The sequence below is a fragment of the Polyodon spathula genome, chromosome 13 (assembly GCF_017654505.1).
Source record: "Polyodon spathula isolate WHYD16114869_AA chromosome 13, ASM1765450v1, whole genome shotgun sequence".
Classification (NCBI taxonomy): Eukaryota; Metazoa; Chordata; class Actinopteri; order Acipenseriformes; family Polyodontidae; genus Polyodon; species Polyodon spathula.
In genome coordinates this window covers 27,346,822-27,369,543 of record NC_054546.1, presented here as the reverse complement: position 1 = coordinate 27,369,543, position 22,722 = coordinate 27,346,822, and the positions used below count along the sequence as shown (strand labels likewise).

The 22,722-nt window shown below is 42.4% G+C and overlaps 1 protein-coding gene across 3 annotated transcripts; it reads left to right on the top strand.

Annotated features, from left to right (window-relative positions):
* Positions 1-302: 302 nt before the first annotated feature.
* Positions 303-22,522, top strand: LOC121325638 (von Willebrand factor A domain-containing protein 1-like). 3 transcript variants are annotated; one of them, XM_041268461.1, is made up of 12 exons: positions 306-681; positions 9,835-10,389; positions 10,730-10,795; positions 10,886-10,972; positions 11,512-11,583; positions 11,683-11,745; positions 11,911-12,003; positions 12,109-12,195; positions 12,613-12,684; positions 12,813-12,911; positions 18,416-18,691; positions 19,038-20,020. In XM_041268461.1, exons 1-12 carry the CDS (start codon positions 591-593, stop codon positions 19,103-19,105), a joined length of 1,629 nt encoding a protein of 542 aa, XP_041124395.1. In that variant the 5' UTR covers positions 306-590; the 3' UTR covers positions 19,106-20,020. The 3 variants fall into 3 exon arrangements, with proteins under 3 accessions (XP_041124397.1, XP_041124396.1, XP_041124395.1); XM_041268462.1 differs by lacking the exon at positions 12,613-12,684 and having other exon boundaries at positions 304-681; positions 19,038-22,522; XM_041268463.1 differs by lacking the exons at positions 11,911-12,003; positions 12,109-12,195; positions 12,613-12,684 and having other exon boundaries at positions 303-681; positions 19,038-22,522.
* The last annotated feature ends 200 nt before the right edge of the window (positions 22,523-22,722 follow it).

Below are 22,722 nucleotides of genomic sequence, written 5' to 3'. Positions count from 1 at the left end.
ATGTCAATAATGTGTACACACGGGACTGATTCACCTGTCATAGCACTGTCAATAAGGTGTACACCACGGGACTGATTCACCTGCCATAGCACTGTCAATAAGATGTACACCATGGGTCGGATTAAGCCACGTTGAATCAATGCCATCGTCCCAGCTGGTGTCTGTCTGATAACAGGTTACTGACCGTTGTTTGGCAGGTGTTTCTTATTTATTGCCCAGCCCTTTCCGTGATCCAACTTTTTCAGTAAGTTCGGCAAGAAAAGACGAAAACAAAGACGGGGGGGTTGCAGTAGATCAGAGAGTGTGTGGAAACGGGAGTCCTCTTAAATACCTTGGCTGTTTCGACCATCACCATACGAGTTTAATCAAAGCAACTGGAGCTACTGCAGATTACTGGCGCGAGCCCAGCAAACCACTCCGAGCAGCACTATTGCGCATCAACAGCTCGGGAGAGCTGGTCGAAGGGCGGCGGCAGCTAAGCTTTTTTACATCCAAACAAACAGCAGGCACCTGCCTACGCATTTCAGAGTGTATTTAAAAACGAACACACACAAACTTTCAAGCTGAAAACTGATTTGTATAGATTTTTCATGATGAATTTCCGAGTGTACGTAACTCTTTATTGCGCTATCTACGTGCTTACTGCTGTTGCTAAGGAGATAGAAATTATCGAAAAAAGAGGTAAGTTATGTGGGTGTATTGCAGTTTTGTAAATACGTATACAACTGTACGCATTTAACATGTGCGATATATGTATGACTGTGTTTTAAGGTACCGGTATGGATAGTTATTGTACATGTAATAATGTACGATGTTAATATTTTATGCATACAATCATGCTTGTGAGCTTTCCAAACTTGTATTTTTAATTTGTAAAATATATTTCGAATATAATATTCTGAAGTTAAGAAAAAAAGTAAATACATTTCTGTATGTACAGTTTTGAAGTTAGATGCATTACACAGCCCAGTATTCACAGCTCTGGCATTCAATGTTTAAAATATATTTATATAAGCCCAGCATTGCAGATTTATTTGTCTATTTAAACTGTATACAGGGCAATGCTGGTGGGACTACAATAACGCTAATATAAAACCCTGTAGAATGTTAGGTTATTACCATAACCATGGTTCCCTGAAAGAGAATGACAACCATTACCGAAAGGGAAGAGCTCTCTGTGACCGCCAATAACTGAGCATATATAAAAAAGCTGCCCTATCAGGGCCCAGCTGTGAGGTCAGCTGGGGACTCGACATCAAAGGGTAATGGTTGTCATTATCTTTCAGGGAACAAGGGTTATGGTAATAACCTAACGTTCCCTTTTAATTGATTGACAACCATTACCAAATGGGAAGCTGTACCAAAGCTGTCGTGGCTCCAGATTACCGACAGTACAGCCCCACGGCAATAGCCTCAGAGCCTACGTGATGCCGAAGGACATGCCGCCTGCAACACCGTAGAGCCCAAGGAGGGTCTCGATTGGTTTGCAACATCAAGGCGGTAAAATCGTGCAAATGTCTGACTACCTGTCCATGTAGCAGCATTGCATAACTCATCTAAGGAGGCGCCATGGAGGAAAGCCCACGAAGTTGCCTGTCCCCTAGTAGAATGGGCCGTAATGTACCCTGGTAATGGGGAGTTCATCTGTTCATACGTCAAATGTATCACATCTGATACCCAGTGCGCTAGACATTTCTTCGATAGGGCCTGACCTCTAGAACGGGACCCATAGCAGACAAACAGCTGGTTGGACTGAAGAAGTTGAGAACCGCTGAGGGCATCTCTTGGACTTACCAATCATACAGCGTTCTTCTGTTGAAGATTCACGATCTCCAGTTGAAGGAATATCGCTTTTGCTGGTTCGACGGTGGTGAGGAGCACACCCTTGAAGGGTGCACACCCTTCATGGGTTCCTGCAGTGTGCAGCAGAAACTCTGCTGTTCTGGAGCCTGAGAGTGTAGACGCTGGGTTGCTCCAGGAGGAGCGCACCAATTCCAGGAAGTCCTGGCAGAAAGGGAGGGCTTGCTGTGTTTCCCCTTTTTTCTGGAGGAAACGGTTCCCCTTTCCTTCCTGCTGGCCTGGGAATATCCGAAATGATTCGGCACCGATGACTAGCTTCGGTGCCGGGCTGTAGACGGCTCCGAAACTAGTCATCGGTGCCGAATCATTTGGTGCTGGGATCGGCATCGAGGAGAGCTCTGTCGATGCCGAGTGCTCGTGCCGAGTCAATCGACGCCGAGGTCGGTGAATCCGAAGCTATTCACCGGTGCCGAATCAGTTGGTGCTCAGTGCTGATAGCGCAGCTTTTTTATATATGCTCAGTGATTGGCGGTCAGAGAGGGCTCTTCCCATTCGGTAATGGTTGTCATTCAATTGAAAGGCAACTACAGCTGGGAGCTACCCAACCTGGTGTCTGTATTGCCTGCTGCTTGCTGTGTGGAGTAGAACCTCGCTGAATTGTTCTGTCAACAGGGCAATGCGCTCATCAGATGCCTCACTATATTGTTCTGTACACAGTGCAATGCTCTCCGGTGCCTTGCTGTGTTGTTCTGTACACAGGGCAATGCTCTCTGGTGCCTCGCTATATTGTTCTGCACACAGGGCAATGCTCTCTCGTGCCTCGCTGTGTTGTTCTGTACGCAGGGCAATGCTCTCTCGTGCCTCGCTGTGTTGTTCTGTACACAGGGCAATGCTCTCTCGTGCCTCGCTGTGTTGTTCTGTACACAGGGCAATGCTTTCTCATGCCTCGCTGTACTGTTCTGTGCACATGGCAATGCTTTCTGGTGCCTCGCTGTGTTGTTCTGTACACAGTGCAATGCTCTCCGGTGCCTCGCTGTGTTGTTCTGTACACAGGGCAATGCTCTCTCGTGCCTCGCTGTGTTATTCTGTACACAGGGCAATGCTCTCTCGTGCCTTGCTGTGTTGTTCTGTACACAGGGCAATGCTCTCTCGTGCCTCGCTGTGTTGTTCTGTACACAGGGCAATGCTCTCTCGTGCCTCGCTATGTTGTTCTGCACACAGGGCAATGCTCTTAGGGTTAAATAAGGGTACCAGTAGTTCAGATCATAGTTTCTGGCCAGACAGCGCCTGAATCTTGGCTCATGGCAACGTATTTTTATCCAAGACCAATAAACAAGCATACATTTTTTTTTTAGCTGTAAGTGGCTCCATTTAAGGAATTAATGTGTCATCCCTGGAAGCAAACAGTTTTCAAAACAAGTGAGCTTCCTTTACTTTGAAACAAATGAACATACTGGCCTGACAACAAGGTCTTTCTTTCTTTCTTTCTTTCTTTCTTTCTTTCTTTCTTTCTTTCTTTCTTTGTCAATTGACAGATAGGAATTCTAGTTTCCATGTCCTACATGCTTGTTAAAAATCTTCGGGTTTGATTGCTTTGATTTTCTTTACTGCTCACTTATGCAATCATTCAGAGAGGTTCTTACTTCAACAATAATGGGTGTCAGGGCTGGATTAAGCTATAAGCAAATTACACTAGTGTAGGACCCCCAGTAGAATTGTGCCACCCGCAAGGTCACCGTTGGTTCTGGACATTTTACAAAAACTGCATGCGGGCCAGATGGACCCACACACACAGGAAGAGAGAGAGGTGCACAGAAGCTTGCTTTTGGTTAATTTTGTTATTGTATGACAGCTGTGCATTTCTTTGTCAGCATACAGGGTCTCTGAGTCTCTCAGGCAAGCAATGTAGTGTATGAACTGTCGAGTGAAGAAAATATAAACCGTATTCACAGCGCTGTGTTGGTGCATAACTGTAGAACTGTATAGAAACAATTTTTAATTTCTATGTAATAACCGCAGACAGATGGACACACTGATGACGTTTCTCACCCTTTTTATGGCAGCTTCACAGTCAGAAAAATAATATTTTTCACTCCATAATGAATTTCAAAATGCATGCCAATCACACTGAATAGAAAAGCTTTTTTTTTAGAAATGCAGTTCTCAAGTCTGCAAAACATAAAAATGCCTAATTTTGGTATGAAACTGGAAAATAAATGGTTGCCATGCACAGTGACTGCATGTATTTGTCACCTTTTTAAAAAATTTTGTGCCAAACATGTATTTAAGAAAAATAAAATTGTGCTAAGTTTATCTCAGTGCTGTGAAAAAGCAGGCTGGAAATGTCCCCGCTGCGCTCTGCTCCAGCAACTACCCCACTCCGCTCCCCCGCTCCATACACAATTGGCTTGCTCCGCTCCCCTCTATGCTCCACTCACACTCTCTGTCCCCAACACAGGGCCGGATTAAACAATACGCCAATAACACCATTCGCTATAACATGCATAGGACCCCCAAAATATGGGTTTGTGTAGGGCCCCCACATCCTTTAATCTGATATTATTGTTATTTTGTAATACAGTCTGTGTTAATGTGCTTTGACCGGAGTGCAGGTCTGCGGTTCTAGTTGCATGTCTAGTTGCCTGTCACTAGATGGAGCTGCCACCGGCTACAATAAAGTTGGCTAGCCTGTGTTACTCAGGACTGTTGCAATGGCAACTGAAACTAAAACTGAAGAGCAGCTACTATCACCTCAGCACAGATTGTATGAAAAGGTTAATAGAGACACAGTATTGAGCCATCGCAATAAGAAGCACTTTGAAAGGTTGGAAATGTCATAAAAAGGTTAAGGGACAGTAACACACAATATAATCTGTGAAAGCGATGGCCAGGTTTTCAACTGTGGTGTAAAAAGAATGGAATGAACTTGTGCAGGAAACCTTAACCACAGAGCTCGCTTCTGACAAAACTCCTAAAAGCAGAATGAGCAAATGGTATGAGAAAGTGCTTTTAGAAATGACCACTAGGACGAGTTCTGCCCCCCTCTTGCAAATGCAGCCACTTTGAGCTAATGACTAGAACAACTTTGTACAAAATCACAGTTTCAAAGGTGACAGAAATCCTTTATAAAAGTGTTCCAGAGTTAAAGCACAGCAAAGTGTAATAAAACACAGTGAAAACATGGTAAAGCGCAGGCAAGCATTGTAAAGCACAGAGAGGTATGGTAAAGCACAGGGGAGCATTATAAAGCACAGAGAGGTATGCTAAAGCATAGGGAAGCATTGTAAGGCACAGAGAGGTGTGGTAAAGCATATTAAAAAACATGCCATAGTAAACTGACCCTTATAAAAGTTTTTCAAACTTAAACCAGAGCAAAGTTTAATAAAGCACAGTGAAAGCATGGCAAATTATAGGTAAGCATTGTAAAGTGCAGAGAGGTATGGTAAAGCATATTAAAGCATATTAAAAAACAAACCATGGTAAACTAACCTTTATAAGAGTTTCCCCTAGTAAAAACACAGTAAAGTGTAATAAAGCACAGTGAAAGCATGGTGAAGCAAGGTGACCATGGGAACAGCATTGGGGGAAACTGCAAAAATATAGTGGTAAACTTTTCTAAGAGATCCTTGTGTCACTGTCTGATGAACAGTTTCACACACAGAGGGAGGGCTCTTCAGTTTAATAATTACATAGAACAATCTGCCACACGGCATCGTCTTCTTTGATTGGACACGCAGATATGATGAATATATCGATTCATGATATCAAGACAGAATGATCGGAGCAGTGGAAGGGGGGATTATTGTGTTCCCTGCCAGCTGCTCCACATGTTAATATTATCATGCCGCACATCTGGTTCCAGTTACAACAGCAGGAATTTTGCCCAGAGTTCTTCTGATAAATATCTGTGTTACGAGGTGAACTATTTACTTGGTTGATTTTTTAAATGTTTTTTTAACTTTTTTTGTACAAACCTGTTTGATGAACAAGTTCAAACATAATCACTACAATACTTCCATTCTCAAAACTTCAAAACACTTTGTTCTGTTCAGCCTTGTACAGAACTACAGCAGCTACAGGGCAATGCTGGTGGGACCACACTACATAACACTAATATAAACCCTGTATTGAACTACAGCAGCTACTCAACATGGTGTCTATATAACACTAATATAAACCCTGTAGTCAACATGGTGTCTATAGAAAGTTCTATTCTAGTTCTAATACACTATGGGACACTGTAGTTTGTTCAGTGCAGCCACTGTGTTGAGGCATTGCTCAGACACACCCCTATCATGTGAAAGATTTTGAGAGTATCATATCCTGGAGGAACAAACATTTGGGCCAGTGCCTTCATCAGTGTTATTGATGTGGTGGTGTCTGTATGTCACACTTACATGTTTACATACCTTGAGAACACAATACATTATTCCACATAATACTGTACATCAGTCATTTTAATATAGTTAACATGTAGTTCCTAAGTACCACATATTAATTTTGTATTAACCCATTCTTTGCTGCTTCCTATTCTATACTATTCTGTACACACGGTTGAGATACAGCTATGACCAGAGGGTTTGTATAGAGTGTATAGAATGAACTAATTTTGCTAAATAACATTAACATATTGAGTTACATACCGCTTTGTAGTTTTCCGTATACTTAATGAAAAGCTGACAAAATATGCTTAATGTAATAAGCTGACACTTTTTAAAACTGTACATGAAATACCAACTGTTAGTATGGCCGTCCAGCAAACGCTATTTAAATATAATTTAGAAATTTCTTTGATTACATGTACTTTAATAAAATTTATAATTTAATTATGTTTATATATATATATATATATATATATATATATATATATATATATATATATATATATATATATATATATATATATATATAGTACCAGTCAAAAGTTTGAGTACACTTGCTTGAAACCAGGCTTTTCATGATTACCTATGCTTTTAACTGTATAAACTTGTCTATAAACACTTAGTATTTCATTATATGATACGTGTACTTATACAAGCTGATTATCATAAGTGAATTGCATTCAAAAATTTAATTTTTAAATGAAAATGTAAATCTTGTCAATTTCAATGAAATGGTCACCAAAGCAAGGGGATTTCAGTCTGAAGCCCAAGTCGGTTAAAAGTCTGAAATGTGTATAACACGGTGTTAGAACACTGGCCTAAGTATAAAAGTGTATTTGTTAGATGTTCTCTGAGTTAACTAGCATGTTACCTAATTAACCTTTTGTCACCAATTATTGTTAACAGGTGAGGGTCCATGATTACTATAAATATAGGTAGCATAGGCACAAGTTTGTCATTCCTGAATGTAAGGGAGCAGAAAATGGCAAAATACACTCAGTTAAGCAAAGAAAAAAGACTGTAAGTCTGTAATTACTTTAAGAAATGAAGGTCAATCTTTAAGACAAATCACAAGAACTTTGCAAGTGTCTGTAACTGCTGTGGTCAAGGCCATCAAACGATTTGAAGAAACTGGCACTCATGAGGACCGAACAAGGTCAGGTAGGCCAAGGGTGACCTCAGAAACAGAGAACAAGTTAATTCGAGTCAGAAGTCTGCAAAACCGACGATTAACTACCCCTGAAATACAAGCTCAGCTAAATGCTACTAGAAGTACAGATGTTTCAACATCAACTGTTCAGAGGAGATTGTGTGAAGCTGGCCTTAACCCTAAACCTAAGTGGAAGAATTGCTGCAAAGAAATCATTGTTAAGAGTGTAGAATAAGAGGAAGAGACTTGCTTGGGCCAAAAAACACAGAAACGGGACGTTGGAGGAGTGGAAGTCGGTCTTATGGACCGATGAGTCAAAATTTGAAATATTTGGGTCCAACCGCAGAGTATTTGTAAGACGCAGAGAGGGTGAGCGCATGAGTTCTGCATGTGTAGTTCCCACTGTCAAACATGGATGAGGCAGTGTCATGGTCTGTGGTTGCTTTGCTGTTGCCAGAGTTGCGAGCATGGCTATCATAGCATACTTCAGAGGCATGCCATTCCATCAGAATTACTGCTAGTTGGGCAGTCCTTCATTCTTCAGCAAGATAATGACCCGAAAACACCTCAAAGTTGTGGAAGAACTATCTGGCGAATAAGGAAAGTGAAGGACAATTCAATCTAATGACCTGGCCTGCCCAGTCTCCAGACCTCAATCCCATAGAACTTATATGGGACGAACGGGACAGAAGAGTCAAAGCAAAGCTACCCACAAGTGCCCTACATCTCTGGGAATTGCTGCAGAAGAGCTGGGTAGACATGTCGGGTGATTTCCTGTTGAAACCTTTTAACTGAATGCCTCGTGTTTGTGAGGCTGTTATTAAGGCAAAGGGTGGCTATTTTGAGGAATCCAAGATTTAGAGACAATTTTCAATTTTCTTGAACATTGCTTTGATACTCCTTCTGTTTTGTTTTGTATATTGTAACATGTGTTTTCATTTTCAAGGATTTACAAAAACGTATATGACATAAAACATTGTCAATTATGAAAAAAACCTAGCTTCCAGCAAGTGTACTCGAACTTTTGACTGGTACATTGTGGCAAAGTGCCCGCCCCTGTGTATATTTTGTGTTGTATGTTGTGTGTTAATGTTGGTGTATAGTCATTGGTACACAGGATATAAACGGGTCTGTGTAACACTAGTCGTTTAAAATGTATATTTGTATTTAGGCATGAGGATTGCACAGCACTTCACGTGCAAGTAAAATGTAATAATATGTGAGCATGGGGAATTGCACTTTATTAATTCATGTGCAGTTTTACCGAGACTCCAATTGAATGATTGATTAGCGATCGAGTCTCGGTACAGCTGCATAAAAGCTGCATGTTTTCACTCACTTGGGGTTGTGTGTGTGGTGAGTGGAGAACGAGATTGGAGACGGAGGTAATAATAATAATTGTAGTAATAATAATAGTAGTGAAAAATATCTGCTCACTGTGTTTTGTTTAGTGCTAGTCCATTTTGTTTGTCTGTTTATTTTGGCTACCAGTGCCGTGTCCTGTGTTTTTGTTTGTCTTACAATCCAAAAGACTGAAGAAGTAAATTTTTTGGTAATCTGGTATTAAACGAGTCAAGGTGGTTTGAGGTGGAGAGCCAGTAAACAAAAGGCCCAAAACAAGATTCTCGTATGATATCTATATATATATATTATATATATATATATATATATATATATATATATATATATATATATATGTGTGTCTTTTAAATATTCACATATTCATAAAATAATAGGTGATGCAAAACATATGGTCATAGCTGTGCGTCGTGCCCATCACCTGTTCATCACACTGATAGCTCTGATCCATTATAAAAGTTCACCAAAGTACATTTGTATGGTAATTTTGCAGTTTTGCCCCATGCTTTTCTCTTGATTATACTTTGTTTCTGACAGGCTTCTTTATTTGTTTATGTATCTGTTTTTCTAATTCTGGTTGTTGGTTTTACAATTAGAAAAAAAAAAAAAAAAACGCACCACAAATGAATCAATAGTCATAAATTCCAGTGGATTACCTGCTGCCCAGCATTCAAAGCATCTCCTCCACAACCCCTCCCCAGCCTTCCCCCCCTGAACACCCTCATTCCTTCCCCTATAGTGTTGCGAACAGATGAGAGGAGAACGAAGTGAGAGGTGCTTGTTCATACATGTTCCTGCAAGTCGACAGAAGTTGTGCGTCTGGAAGATTCAGGGGAGGGATGGCAGTTTAATTTCAGCAACAGAGAATATGAAGGGCTGCCTTGCAGTGTACAATTTTCCAATGAATCAGGCTGGTTTATGACAATGATCATGTACAGTAAATTGGAATTGTTTTACTTTTTACGCTTTTATTTTGTATAACAACTTTTGTCCTGTTTGAATGATTTTTCTCTTTTTATAATGTTATTTCTTGCTGCCTTCTCTTGCCAGTAACCACTTGTAAACGAGATGTGTGTACCATAAGAGTTCTATCCTGGTTAAAAAAAATACATTTCAATGAATTTTAATTTGTTGTCTCCCCAGGCGTGCTGCCCCGCTGCGCCACACCTCTCGTCCCAGTGGATGTGCTCCTCCTGCTGGACAGCTCGAGCAGTGTCACGGCCTGGGAGTTCTCTCAGTTCCTGTCTCTGCTCATGGGGCTGTCCTCCGCGCTGCCTGTGGGTCCTGTGCAGGTGGGGCTGGTCTCCATCTCTGACTTCCCAGTACTGGAGTTCCGCATCGGACAGCACCAGACAGCCACTGCCCTGCAGGGGTCCTTGGGGGTCCTGCGGCAGAGGGGGGGAGACACAAACTCGGGCCTGGCTCTGGAGTGGGCGCTGCGGCAGGGCTTCACCCCAGGATGGGGTTCAAGGGCTGGGGCGCACAGGGTGCTGCTCTGGATCACTGATGGCATGTCCACAGATGAGGTTGAGCTGCCCGCCAGGCTGCTGAAAGAGGCCGGAGTCAGGGTGCTGCTGGTCTCCACAGGCAGGTCTGACCACGGCATCCGAACCGTCGTCTCAGACCACTCGTCCATGTTCTTCACAGACACAGACAACCTGCCCGAGATTTCAGCGCAGCTGTGTGAGGCCATCGTGGGTAAGCAGCTGACTGGTCACAGAGACAGAGCCCTACCTACTGATAGTAAAACACCAGCACATACAGTGTTGCAATAACACATGATGAAGGCACTAAAGCCCAAATGCTTGTCTGCTTGACACAGTCTCTTCTAGTTTTAGTAACACAGGTGAAGGCACTAGAGCCCAAATGCTTTCTTCTCACTCATAAAAGAAATGGATGCAGTTGATTCACTCTTTTGTTCTTTTATGCTCTTAAATAAATTAACAGCCATTTCTCTCTCTCTCTCTCTCTCTCTCTCTCTCTCTCTCTCTCTCTCTCTCTCTCTCTCTCTCTCTCTCTCTCTCTTCTAACTTGTCAGCTTCTTCTGCAAATGTGAGAGAGAAAGGGAACAATCCAAACACACTGACCGACAAGAAGCCTGCAGGTGAATTCTGTCTGTCTGTAATGGATTCAGATGTCTTTCTGAACTTTCAAGGTGAATAATAAATAAACACCTCTCTCTCTGCTCTCGCAGTCTCTTCAAAGCTAAGAATACTTACTCCTGAAAATTTGAGAGAGAATATAAAGCAGGTGAACACACTGACTTACAAGAATACCACAGGTGACTATTGTCTGTCTGTCTGTCTTTTTCTCTCCCAGTCTAGCTGTGTGTGTGTATGTGTGTATGTGTGTTTGTATGTCTCTCTGTTTGTCTGACTGTGTTTGTCTGTCAATGTGTTTGTCTGTTTGTCTGATTCTGTGTGTTTGTCTGTCTCCCTGATTCTCTGTCCTAGTGTTTGTCTGTTTCTCGATTCTCTGTCTGTGTTTGTCTGTCTCTGATTCTGTTTGTGTGTTTGTCTGTCTTTCTGATTCTCTGTCTGTGTGTTTGTCTGTCTGTGATTCTCTGTTTGTCTGTTTCTCTGATTCTCTGTCTGTGTTTGTCTGTCTCTGATTCTCTGTCTGTGTTCGTCTGTCTCTGATTCTCTGTCAGTGTTTGTCTGTCTCTCTGATTCTCTGTCTGTGTTTGTCTCTCTCTGATTCTGTTTGTGTGTTTGTCTCTGTGTGTTTACCTGTCTTTCTGATTCTCTGTCGCTTATCTCCCCTGCATTGTATGTGTACTCACAACTAAATACCACAGTTGTTTCTCTCTTCCTCTCTCAGACTTTTCAAAGCTGTTAAATTTGAAAGAGAATGCAAACCAGGTGAACGCGCTGACTGAAAAGAAACCCGCGGGTGAATACAGTCTGTTTGTAATAAATTCAGATTCTTTTATAATGAATTATACATAAATTAACAGCAATTTATCTCTCTCTCTCTCTTCCAACTTTTCAGCTTCTGCAAGTGTGAGAGAGCGAGGAAACAACCCAGACACACTGACTGACAAGAAACCTGCAGGTGAGTACTGTCTGTCTATGTCACTGTCCGTCTGTCTATCTCACTGTCTGTATTGTACAGTGAATTATAAATACATAAACATTCACATCTCTCTCTCTCTCTCTCTCTCTCTCTCTCTCTCTCTCTCTCTCTCTCTCCCTCTCACACACTCTCTATCCTCTCTAGCTGTCTCTCTCTCTTCTAACTTGTCAGCTTCTTCTGCAAATGTGAGAGAGGAAAGAAACAATCCAAACACACTAACTGGCAGGAAACCTGCAGGTGAGTACTCGGTCTGTCTGTCTGTCTGTCTGTAATGGATTCAGATGTCTTTCTGAATCTTTCAAGGTGAATAATAAATAAACATCTCTCTCTTCTCTTTTGCAGTCTCTTTAAAACCAAGAATACTTACTCCTGAAAATTTGAGAGAGAAAATAAAGCAGGTGCACACACTGACTCACAAGAATACCACAGGTGATTACTGTCTATCTGTCTGTCTTTTTCTCTCCCAGTCTGGCTGTGTGTGTATATGTGTTTGTGTGTTTGTGTATTAGTGTGTTTGTTTGTCTCTCTGTTTGTCTGTCTGTGTTTGTCTGTCCGTGTGTTTGTCTGTCTCGTGATTCTGTCTGTGTGTTTGTCTGCCTCTGATTCTCTGACTGTTTGTCTGTCTCTCTGATTCTCTGTCTGTGTGTTTGTCTCTCTCTGATTCTGTTTGTGTGTTTGTCTTTCTCTGATTCTCTGACTGTGTTTGTTTGTCTTTCTGATTCTTTGTCCTAGTATTTGTCTGTCTCTCTGATTCTCTGTCTGCCTGTGTGTTTGTTTGTCTCTGTGTATTTATCTGTCTCTCTGATTCTGTCGCTTATCTCCCCTGTTTCTCTCTTCATCTCTCAGACTTTTCAAAGCTGTTAAATTTGAAAGAGAACGCAAACCAGGTGAACACACTGACTGAAAAGAAACCTGCAGGTGAATACTGTCTGTCTGTCTGTCTGTCTGTCTGTCAGTCTGTCTGTCTTATGCAGTGAATTATAAATACATAAACAGTCATGACTCTCCCTCTTTCTCTCCCTCTCACACACTCTATTATCCTCTAGCTCTCTCTCTCTCTTCTAACTTGTCAGCTGTGAGAGAGGAAAGGAACAATGTGAGAACAGGGAACAATCCAAACACACTGACTGACAAGAAACCTGCAGGTGAATACTCGGTCTGTCTGTCTGTCTGTCTATTTTACTGTCTATATCATTGTCTGTCTATCTGTGTGTCACTTTCTGTTTGAAATAAATTGTGTTGTGTCCATATCTCCTATTCTTGTACAGTGAATTATAAATACATGAACAGTCATGCCTCCTTGTCTCTCTCTCTCTCTCTCTCTCTCTCTCTCTCTCTCTCTCTCTCTCTCTCTCTCTCTCTCTCTCTCTCTCTCTCTCTCTCTCTCTCTCGCTCTCTCTCTCTCTAATTCAATTCAATTCAAAGGTGTTTTATTGGCATGACTAACAACAGCAGCATTGCCAAAGGAATTACATTACATAGCAAGTGTAACAACATAACATACAAAAAATGTTTTGCACAATGAGATACAATAAAAATAAAATAAAAAGTAAGAAAAAATACAGATTAAAATAAATAAAGCAATAATATGTTCATGGGAATTTAAATGGTAACAGAAATAATATTTACAGTAACAATAATAATATCAATAATAACAGTTCAGTGAGATTTAAAATTAATAGTTGTAACATAATATGAACCCCAGTGGTGCCTCAGTGCAGAGCGCTCACCCAGTGTCCCTCAGGCTGTGACAGATGGCCACATACTGGGCAGCCAGCGGGGCTGTGTGTCCCACCCCCAGGAGGACCGATAGTTTTTCTGGGTTGGTCATTTTTGGGAAATGGGGGAGGTATATTGTAAATTTTTCAAAATAATTTGTCCTTGTTTAGGAGCATTTATTGCACTATTGAGAAAGTGCATCTCTGTCTCAACCTCTCCTGTCTCAGTGACCACACAGCTGATCTTCTTTGGGCAGCCAGGCTTTGGTCACTGAGCCTGTACTTGGTCAGGCTCTGTCTCTGCTTTGTACTAGTGAAGAGTATGCGAAGTTGTACTTTCTGTTTAGGGCCTGATAGCAATCAAGTTTATTTTGGGATTTAGTTTCAATTTTCCCAATGTTCCAGATAAGATGCTTTGTTTTGTTTTATAATTTGGTTGACTCTGATTGGCAGCTGGTTAGCAGTGCTGACCTTAAGCTGGTTGGTGTTAGTGGGGGTCAGTGCACTGAGCTTCAGGGCCAGCTGACTCAGAGGACTCTTCTAGGCTGAGCTCTTGGGTTTGTAGGGCCTTGTACTGGAGGGAGTCTGGGGGCCTTGTGTGAAGATGCATCCAGAATTTGAGTGCTCTTTTTTGGATGTGGATGAGCAGTGGGTAACGACCTAATGCAGGGTTTCTGCAGGATGCTTGTCCCATTTTGTGTAGTTCTGCTGACTGAGTGGACCCCATACCTCACTTCCATAGTGCGTAATGATCTGGATGACGCTGTCAGAAATTTTAGATCAGATTCTAATGGGTATCTTTATTTTATATAGCCTTCTTTTGATGGCATAGAAAGCTCTGCAAGCTTTTTCTTTTCATGCATTCAATGCTAGGCCAAAGCTCCCTGATGCATTGATTGTTATTCCGAGGTAACTGTAATTCAATGTGTGTTCTTGGGCAGTGTTGCCTAGAGTAAAGTGGTATCTGTTTTCCTGAGATCTGGCCATTTTTTGGAAAATCATGATTTAGTTTTTTTTCAAATTCACTGCCTGGGCCCATGTCTGACAGAACTGCTCCAGCAGAGCCAGGTTCCGCTGCAGCCCCTGTTCAGTGGGTGGCAGCAGGACCAGGTCATCTGCATAGAGCAGGAATTTGACTTCCATGTCATGGATAGTGAGGCCAGGAGCTGCAGACTGTTCCAACATCACCGCTAACTAATTGATGTGAATATTGAATAGCGTTGGACTTAGGCTGCAGCCCTGTTTCACTCCACGCCCTTGTGAGAAGAACTCTCTTCTTTTGTTGTCAATTTTTATTCCGCACTTGTTTTCCGAATACATTGATTTAATTATATCATAGACTTTACCCCTGATTCCACTTTGGAGAATTTTATAATATAAACCCTTCTGCGAAATAGAATTAAATGCTTTTTTAAAATCAATGAAGCATGCAAAGATTTTGCCCTTATTTTTTTGTTTATTAATACGAGTGTGTAGGGTGTAAATATGGTCAGTAGTGCAGTGTTTTGGTAGAAACCCAATCTGACTCTCACTCAGGACATTGTGTTCAGTAAGGAAGGCCAGTATTCAGGCATTTAGAATACTGCAGAATACCTTCCCCAGATTACTGCTCACACAGATGCCCTGGTAGTTGTTGGGGTCGGATTTGTCTCCATTCTTGTAATTGGGGATACAAGCCCTTGGTTCCAGATGTCAGTCAAACAGCCTGTACTCAGTACTAGGATGAATAATTTAAGCAAGGCTTTCTGCAGCTCATGGTTGCTGTATTTGAGCATCTCAGTTCTGATGCTGTCAAGGCTGCAGGCTTTTCTGCATTTAAGTGTTTGGAGCTCTGTTAACTCTTGCAGGGTGATTGGGGTGTCTAGTGGGTTTTGATTGTTTTTAATTGACTCAAGCATTTTTAATTTTTCCTGAATTACTTTTTGTTCCGATTTTAAATCTTTTTGGGGAATTTCTTTATAGAGGTTTTCAAAGTAATCTTTCCAAATAGCTCCATTTTGAATAGTCAATTGATGTGGTTTTGTTGTGTTTAGATTATTCCACATTTCCCAGAACTGATTTTTGATCAATGGATTCTTCAATTTCGGTGTGAGGGTGTGTTTATATTGTTTTAAGGTTTCACAGTACTGCAGGCGTAAATCTGGGTTGTGTGGTTGATGATGTTTCTGATTAGATAATTGCCTTAGTTTTTTCCTTGTAGTTTTGCATTCATCATCAAACCATTTTACTTTGGATTTGGGTTTCTAATTTTTTTTTCTTGTTTAATTTGAGGTTTGCCTTAATTTCTCTCTCTCTCTCTGTCTCTCAGACGATTGTGGGAAGAGTGTTTGAACACTGGTGTGGTTATTTGTTAATCATTTAGTTTGTTTATATATCTTTGTTTCAGTGTTTTGGTTTGCATTTTACTATTTATTGAATGTTGTGTGTGTGTGTGTGTGTATAGGTCCCGTTACGGGATCTCACTCTGGAGGGCTGGGGCCCGGGGGCTCTTAGCTGCGACACGGGGTTAGCTGCTTGCTGGATGCATTGTCGGTGGAGGAGTGCCTGCTCCAAGTAGGAGAGGTAGTCGGTTATGAAAACATAGTGTCGGCTTTTGTCATCTTTTTAAAAGAGGTATCACTGGTCAATCAACTGGCGGAGGAAGTTTTTTCAGTGAAAGGAGATTTTATTCAAGTTTCCCCCTTAGTAACCCCTGTTACAAAGGTAATTATGTCTAATGTGCCACCGTTTTTAAAAAATGAGACCTTGGAGAATGAACTTGCCTGGTATGGCAAGCTGGTGTCCCCAATTAAAACATTCCATTAAGGTGTAAAAATACTAATGTAAAGCACGTCCTGTTTTTTCAGTGTGGAGGGTACGGGCTGTGTTGTATTTGTTAGCTCCAATACAATGCAGTGCTTTAACTGTGGGGAACAGGGACACCAAAGGAGAGCCTGCCCGAGAAAAACAGAAATGAGGAAAGATAGAAGCAGGGTACTGATGGCAGGGAGGAGGCTGGGGATGTTGGGGGTGAGTGGGAGGATGAGTCGGCTCCCCCGTCGCAGCGGCAGCCGGAGTATGCAGAGACCAGGGAGCCACCGACACCACAGCTGAGGCTGAAGAGACTCAGCCACGGTCTTTCACAAAATGAATTTACTGAAAACGATGAGTCATTTGTGGTGGTAACAAAAAAAATTTAAAATAAAGGAAAAATTAAAGAACCTGCAGATATGCCTAACAGCAAACGGGGAACGGAGCAGAGCCCTGAGTCTATGCTGGAGGGGAGCCTGCAGTCTCAGGCAGGGTTGTCTGTCCCTCCTGACATGGAGGGAGAGGGGAGCGGCACGATGATTGGCTCCAAACCCGGCGCTGTGCAGCGCTGTTCTCTCTCTGAACCCCAGCAAGCAGAGTCAGAGGCAGTGGTGACAGCTGTGACTGTTGCTGGGAGGAGAAGAGGAGAGCGGTGCTGTGGAGGTGGAGAGATCCGCTGAGGAGTTGACAGCCATGGACGGTGGAACAGACAGCGAGGATGGAGCAGAGGAAATGGAGGGGGAGCTCTCTGACTCTTTGCTTATCTCTGACATCCCCGATAGTCAACCCTTTAACAGGGGAAAAAAAGTGTATGCCCTTGATGTATTTAAACAGTTCATCGAGAATACAAAAGGGAAAAGGGGCGTTGAAATTCAAAACTTCTTCCCAGATCTGAGATTATTCCTCCACTCAGCACACGTCACAAAAAAGACAACATTAGAGGTATTTGACCAGCAAAAAAGGTACCATCTTAAAAAATATTTTCAAATAATCAAGAAAAAGATTGCTAATGTTGCTAAATAATAATAATTTAAAAATGGATACTTCTTTTAAGAATTTTTTTTATTGTTGCTTGTTTTACTCTGTCAGTTTCAATTTTTTTAGCCACTATGGAAAAGTGTGTTTTTATTTCTTTTAACATGAATGACTGCAGACAGTCTTTTAAAAGAGCGCAGCTGCATGAGTTTTTAGAGCAGAAGCAGGCGGGGATAGCGCTACTGCAGGAGACGCACTCAGGGAGAATGAGGTGGCATGGCTGGTACAGTGGAGGGGACCATGTGTGCTGAGCCACGTATCAAGCAGTAGTGCAAGAGTGGCAATATTATTTAAGCCCAAACTAGGAGCAACAATTTTAGATATTGAAGAGATTGAAAAGGGAAAGTTATTAAAAGTGAGAGCAAGGTTGGGTGCCTGTTAGTTACAGTAATACTTACCACTTACTCTCACAGCACTTCCTACTGGCATTTTAATTTAAAGTTATTACAGGACACAGTTTTTGTAAAGCAATTTCATCAATTCTGGAGCATATGGAAAAAAGAAATAACACTATAAAAATATGAGGTAGTGGTAGGACATTGGCAACACGAGGATTAAAATCTTTTGCCAGCAGTACAGCAGTTTTAAGATGTTTTTCTAAAGATTTAATCAGTGACAGCAGCTTGGTGCAATGTGAATAAACTGTATGTGAAAAACCAATGTGAAATGTATTATAATTATAAATACCATAGGGAAATATAAAGGTGACACAAACCAAATCAAGTCAACTTTGTCATTAAAAGTTTGTATAGTTACACAGAAGGTTTAAATGTTCAAACTATTAATTGTAGATTTACAGTCATGACAGGTCAAATGGTCGCTACATCTGTGAGAGTCTTGTGTGCAACTATTCAGCAACATCTGAGTGACTTCAGAAGGGGGTGTGGAGTTACTCATCCTTAAACACATGTCCAGTTTGCCACAATTTCATCTTGCGTCTGTGTAAGTTTACTACATTCTTCCAGTTTAATTCCATTAAAGCTGCAGACAGACAGACAGACAGAGCCCCACACTCCTAATCAGTTTGACACTACAAAACAATCCCTTTTCGTTGTAAGCAGACCTGGTTGACAGTCCGGTTTGTCACTTCCCGTGTTTGTCTCCAGAAAGGCTCTCCTCCCTGCAGCACTTGATGCTGACTGATGTCACTTCCTCCAGTCTGGTGGCTTCCTGGGCAGAGCTGGAGGAACAGGAAGTGAGGCAGTACAAAGTGCGGCGCATCGACTCGAGTGGAAGGATCCAGGAGCACTCGCTGCCGGGTCACGTGAGGACGGTGTACCTGCGTGACCTAGCGCCGCGCTCCACACACGTCATCTGTGTGTCGGCACTCTATAAACATGGGCGCAGTGCGGAAACCTGTGCCAAGAAAAGGACTTTGCCAGGTAAACCCTGCCTGTGTTTCCAAATTGGGTTTATCAGGATCTTTACTGTTTTTTGCCAGCAATGTCAGTGCACTACATCACAACTTTATAAAGACAACATGTTGGATAGGTGCTGTAGTTCTGCACAGGGTTTTATGTTAGTGTTATATAGTGTGGTCCCACCAGCATTGCCCTGTGTATAGTGCAGTATAGCAAGGCTCTGTCCAGTACACAGCAGGCAATTCCAGCGCACTAGAATCTAACTTCTTATAGACACCATGTTGGGTATCTGCTGTAGCTCTGTACAGGGTTGTATGTGTAGGTATTGTATTGTAATTCACTCCTTCTCTCCCTGTCTCCCTCTCAGCTCCAGTCAATAAGAGAAGACACATTCCTTACAGACTCTGCTCCCCTTACTTCAGATGCAAGTGCTGACACCCCCTTTCACAATGGAACTGAGCTCTGCTGCAGAGGAGTACCACACCCCCCTCACCCCAGAAATTGAAACTCAAATCCAGCATTACCACAGCGCGAACGGCAGCCATACAGGCTCCCCTGCCCTATAGTTTGTACAGGAGGCTGACTGCGTGGTGGAGCCATGACGGCTCTGGTTTCCTGTGTTCATGTACTGACACAGGAGACTGCAGGCTGGCTGCCCTGTGGTTTGTGCACCCTGCTGACTCCAGGAGCCACAATGGCGCCGGTGTATAAATACAGACACTCAGATAGACACTTTGGATAGCTGGCTGGAGGGGGTGCAAGTAGAAATTATATTTTTTTTCCAAAAAAAGATGACTGATATATCACAAATAAAACAGGCTGTGGTTTACTCCTCCCTAACTTTCACTATCTCTCTCTTCCCCCTCTCTATCTTTCACTTTCTCTCACTTTTTTCTTCCTCACTCTGCCCCTTTATCTTTTTTTCTTTTTTCCTTCTCTGTCTTTATCCCTCTTTTTCTGTATATGCACCTCTGTCTTTGCTATAGCTGGTGCCTGGTCTGAAAACTAAAAGTGAGGGCTTAGTGATAGAAAATGAACAGCAATGCCGATAATTATTAAACCCTATTGGCTTCATGTTCTCAGTGGGGGATTGTGTAGGAGCTGCTTGAAGATGATCCAGTGTGTTGTGTCTGAGCATTTGATTGTCATTCCCCTCACACACCAGCCTGATCTAGACATGACATTCCTCCCTCCCTCTCTCTCGGGATTGTGGGAGGGGCCAGTGAGAGAGGAGCAGTGGTGAGCTTTAAATAAACATATAAATATTTTTTTTTTCCTATATAAAAGTTTGTTTTAATATATGTAAACTTTTTTGTCAGCTTGTACACATGGGGATGGGCTCCCACTCGGGTGGAATGGGGGGGGGGGGGGGGGGGGGGGTGGCTTGTGTCAGAGACACAAGTTCAAGTGTATACCTGAGATACTACAGGTAAAATCCTTCTTCCCAGACCAGAAACGTTTTCTATACTCTGCAAATATTGTACTCAGAAAGCAACTTTAGCTGAATTTGATTAAAAAAAAAAAAAGATTCTGACTGAAAAAGCATGAGCTCAGTGAGGAAAATGTGAGGGGATCTAATCAATTTTAATGGCTAATTTTACCTGGAATATTTAGATTTTTATGTCTTTAGTCATTTTATTGTTGAGCAATCTATTTTTACCAATGGAGACAATTATTTTAGGCTCTTTTAACATAAATGGGGGCAGCGATTCTAATAATAGACCACAGCTATTCGATTTTTTAAATAGTAAACGAGCAAACGTGATTTTATTGCAGGAGACGCATTCAGACTGCACTAGCCAGTCTCTCTGGCAGTCTCTTAAGTCACGGCTCCAATGTCAGTGCAGAGATGGCTGTTTTATTTTCTCCAGGTTGTAAGGTGGAAATTTTAGCAAGAGATGAAATTGTTCAAGGAAGACTCTTAAAAATAGAGGTAAAATATGGTGGCTTTTTAAATTAAGTATATTAATATTTATGCTCCTAATGTTGGGTGGGAGCGAGTTTTATTTTTTAAAAACCGAGTCGGGCTGGGGCAATGTAACACTAGTCATGTCCTCATATTGGGAGGGGATTTTAACTGCACTATGGATTTTAACAATGACAGAAACCACGGGGAGCCCAATCCCCAATCTGTTAGGGAGCTGGCCACTGTATTAAACACTTTTGACCTGGTTGACATCTGGAGTAATTTTCATCCCACCAGCAAACAATACACATGCATTAAAGTCAATCAGAATCAGCTGTCTGGCACGATTGGATCAGTTTTACACACCAAAGCATCACAGAAATAAATTCATTAGAATCAGTATCTTACCCAACTCTATTTCTTGTCATCACTTTGTATCTGCTAATATTTCTTTACCCACCAAAACACATTCAAAACCATACTGGCACTTTAACACAAAACTATTGTTAGAAAACAATTTACCAATTATTTTTAATTATTTTGGGAGAATTGGAGAAAAAAAAAGTATGCCAGTTTGAAACAGTGGTGGGATATTGGAAAGATCCAAATTAAAGTATTTTGTCAGCAATACACCCAGAGTGTCAGGAGGTCAGCAGATGAGCTGTCTGAGGCTGCCCTGCAGGAGAGAGGTCTCCAGCCCTAAAGAGCTCAGGCATGCAGCAGTGGATTTCTATAGTGATCTTTTTAAGGCTGAGAACTGTGACCTGGGAGAGATGGAGCGACTGCATCAGGGGCTTCCCAGAGTGAGGAGGAATGGTGCGGACTGGACACCCCGCTGACCTTCCAGGAGCTCACTGCTGTCATCATGCAGCTCTCCAATCAGAAAGCGCCCGGGATCGACGGGCTGCAAGCTGAATTTTATAAACGGTTCTGGGACTATATTGGACAGGACATTTACAAGGTCCTTCAGGAATGCAGCCAGGATGGAGAGCTGCCTTTGAGCTGCCGCAGGGCAGTAATCAAGCTGCTACCCAAGAAAGGAGACCCCTGCAATCTTAAGAACTGGCATCCTGTCTCGTTGTGCTCAGATTACAAAATCTTTTCCAAGGCGCTGGCAAATGGGCTGCGGACACAAATAGGATCAGTGGTGCATAAGGATCAATCCTATTGTGTACCAGACTGATCAATTTTTGATAACTTGTTTTTAATAAGAGGCCTTTTTAATGTGTCCAAACTTTTTAATATTGACGTTGGTTTAATTTCAATTGAGCAGGAAAAAGCTTTTCACAGAGATGACCATGAGTATTTCTTTCATACACTGAAGGCATTTGGTTTTGGCCCTGTTTTTATTTTTAATATTAGACTCCTCTATAAGAGTGTTTTTAGCCTGGTGAAAGTAAACAATGATCTGAGTGTCCCTTTCCCTGTGCAGAGGGGCATACGGCAGGGCTGCTCCCTCTCAGGGATGCTCCACTCCCTCTCTATAGAGCCCTTCCTGCACCAGCTGAGGGAGAAGCTAACAGGGCTGGCTGTGTCAGCTGCACCCAACAGCGCCCCCATCAGGCTCTCCGCATATGCTGATGACCTTAATGTCTTAGTTATTAATGACAGGACCGTTGCTGTGCTGGAATACTGCATTAAGAATTATGAAAAGGCCACCTCAGCTCAGGTCATCTGGGCAAAAAGTGTAGCTTTTCTGGTAGCTGGGAGGGAGTGACTCCACCATCACTTCCCCCCAGTGTTGACCTGGGAAAACCTGGGGTTAAGATATTGGGAGTGTTTTCTGGAGTTTTTTTGCGGGGGTCAGTGATCAGTGTTGAGTCGTGTGGAGCCAGGGGTCAGTGATCAGTTTGGAGTCGTTTGGAGCTGGGGGTCAGTGATCAGTGTGGAGTCGTGTGGAGCTGGGGGTCAGTGATCAGTGTGGAGCCGGGGGTCAGTGATCAGTGTTGAGCCGTGTGGAGCCGGGGGTCAGTGATCAGTGTGGAGTCGTGTGGAGCCGGGGGTCAGTGATCAGTGTGGAGTCGTGTGGAGCTGGGGGTCAGTGATCAGTGTGGAGCCGGGGGTCGGTGATCAGTGTTGAACTGGGGTTCAGTAAAGTGTTGAGCCGTGTGGAGTCGGGGGTCAGTGATCAGTGTGGAGTCGTGTG

Excerpts from the sequence above, each read along its gene's own strand:
- LOC121325638 (XM_041268461.1), top strand. The coding sequence starts at position 591 with ATGATGAATTTCCGAGTGTACGTAACTCTTTATTGCGCTATCTACGTG. Across the intron at positions 11,584-11,682 it reads GACTGAAAAGAAACCCGCGG|CTTCTGCAAGTGTGAGAGAG; the intron begins GTGAATACAGTC and ends CCAACTTTTCAG. Across the intron at positions 12,685-12,812 it reads GACTGAAAAGAAACCTGCAG|CTCTCTCTCTCTCTTCTAAC; the intron begins GTGAATACTGTC and ends ATTATCCTCTAG.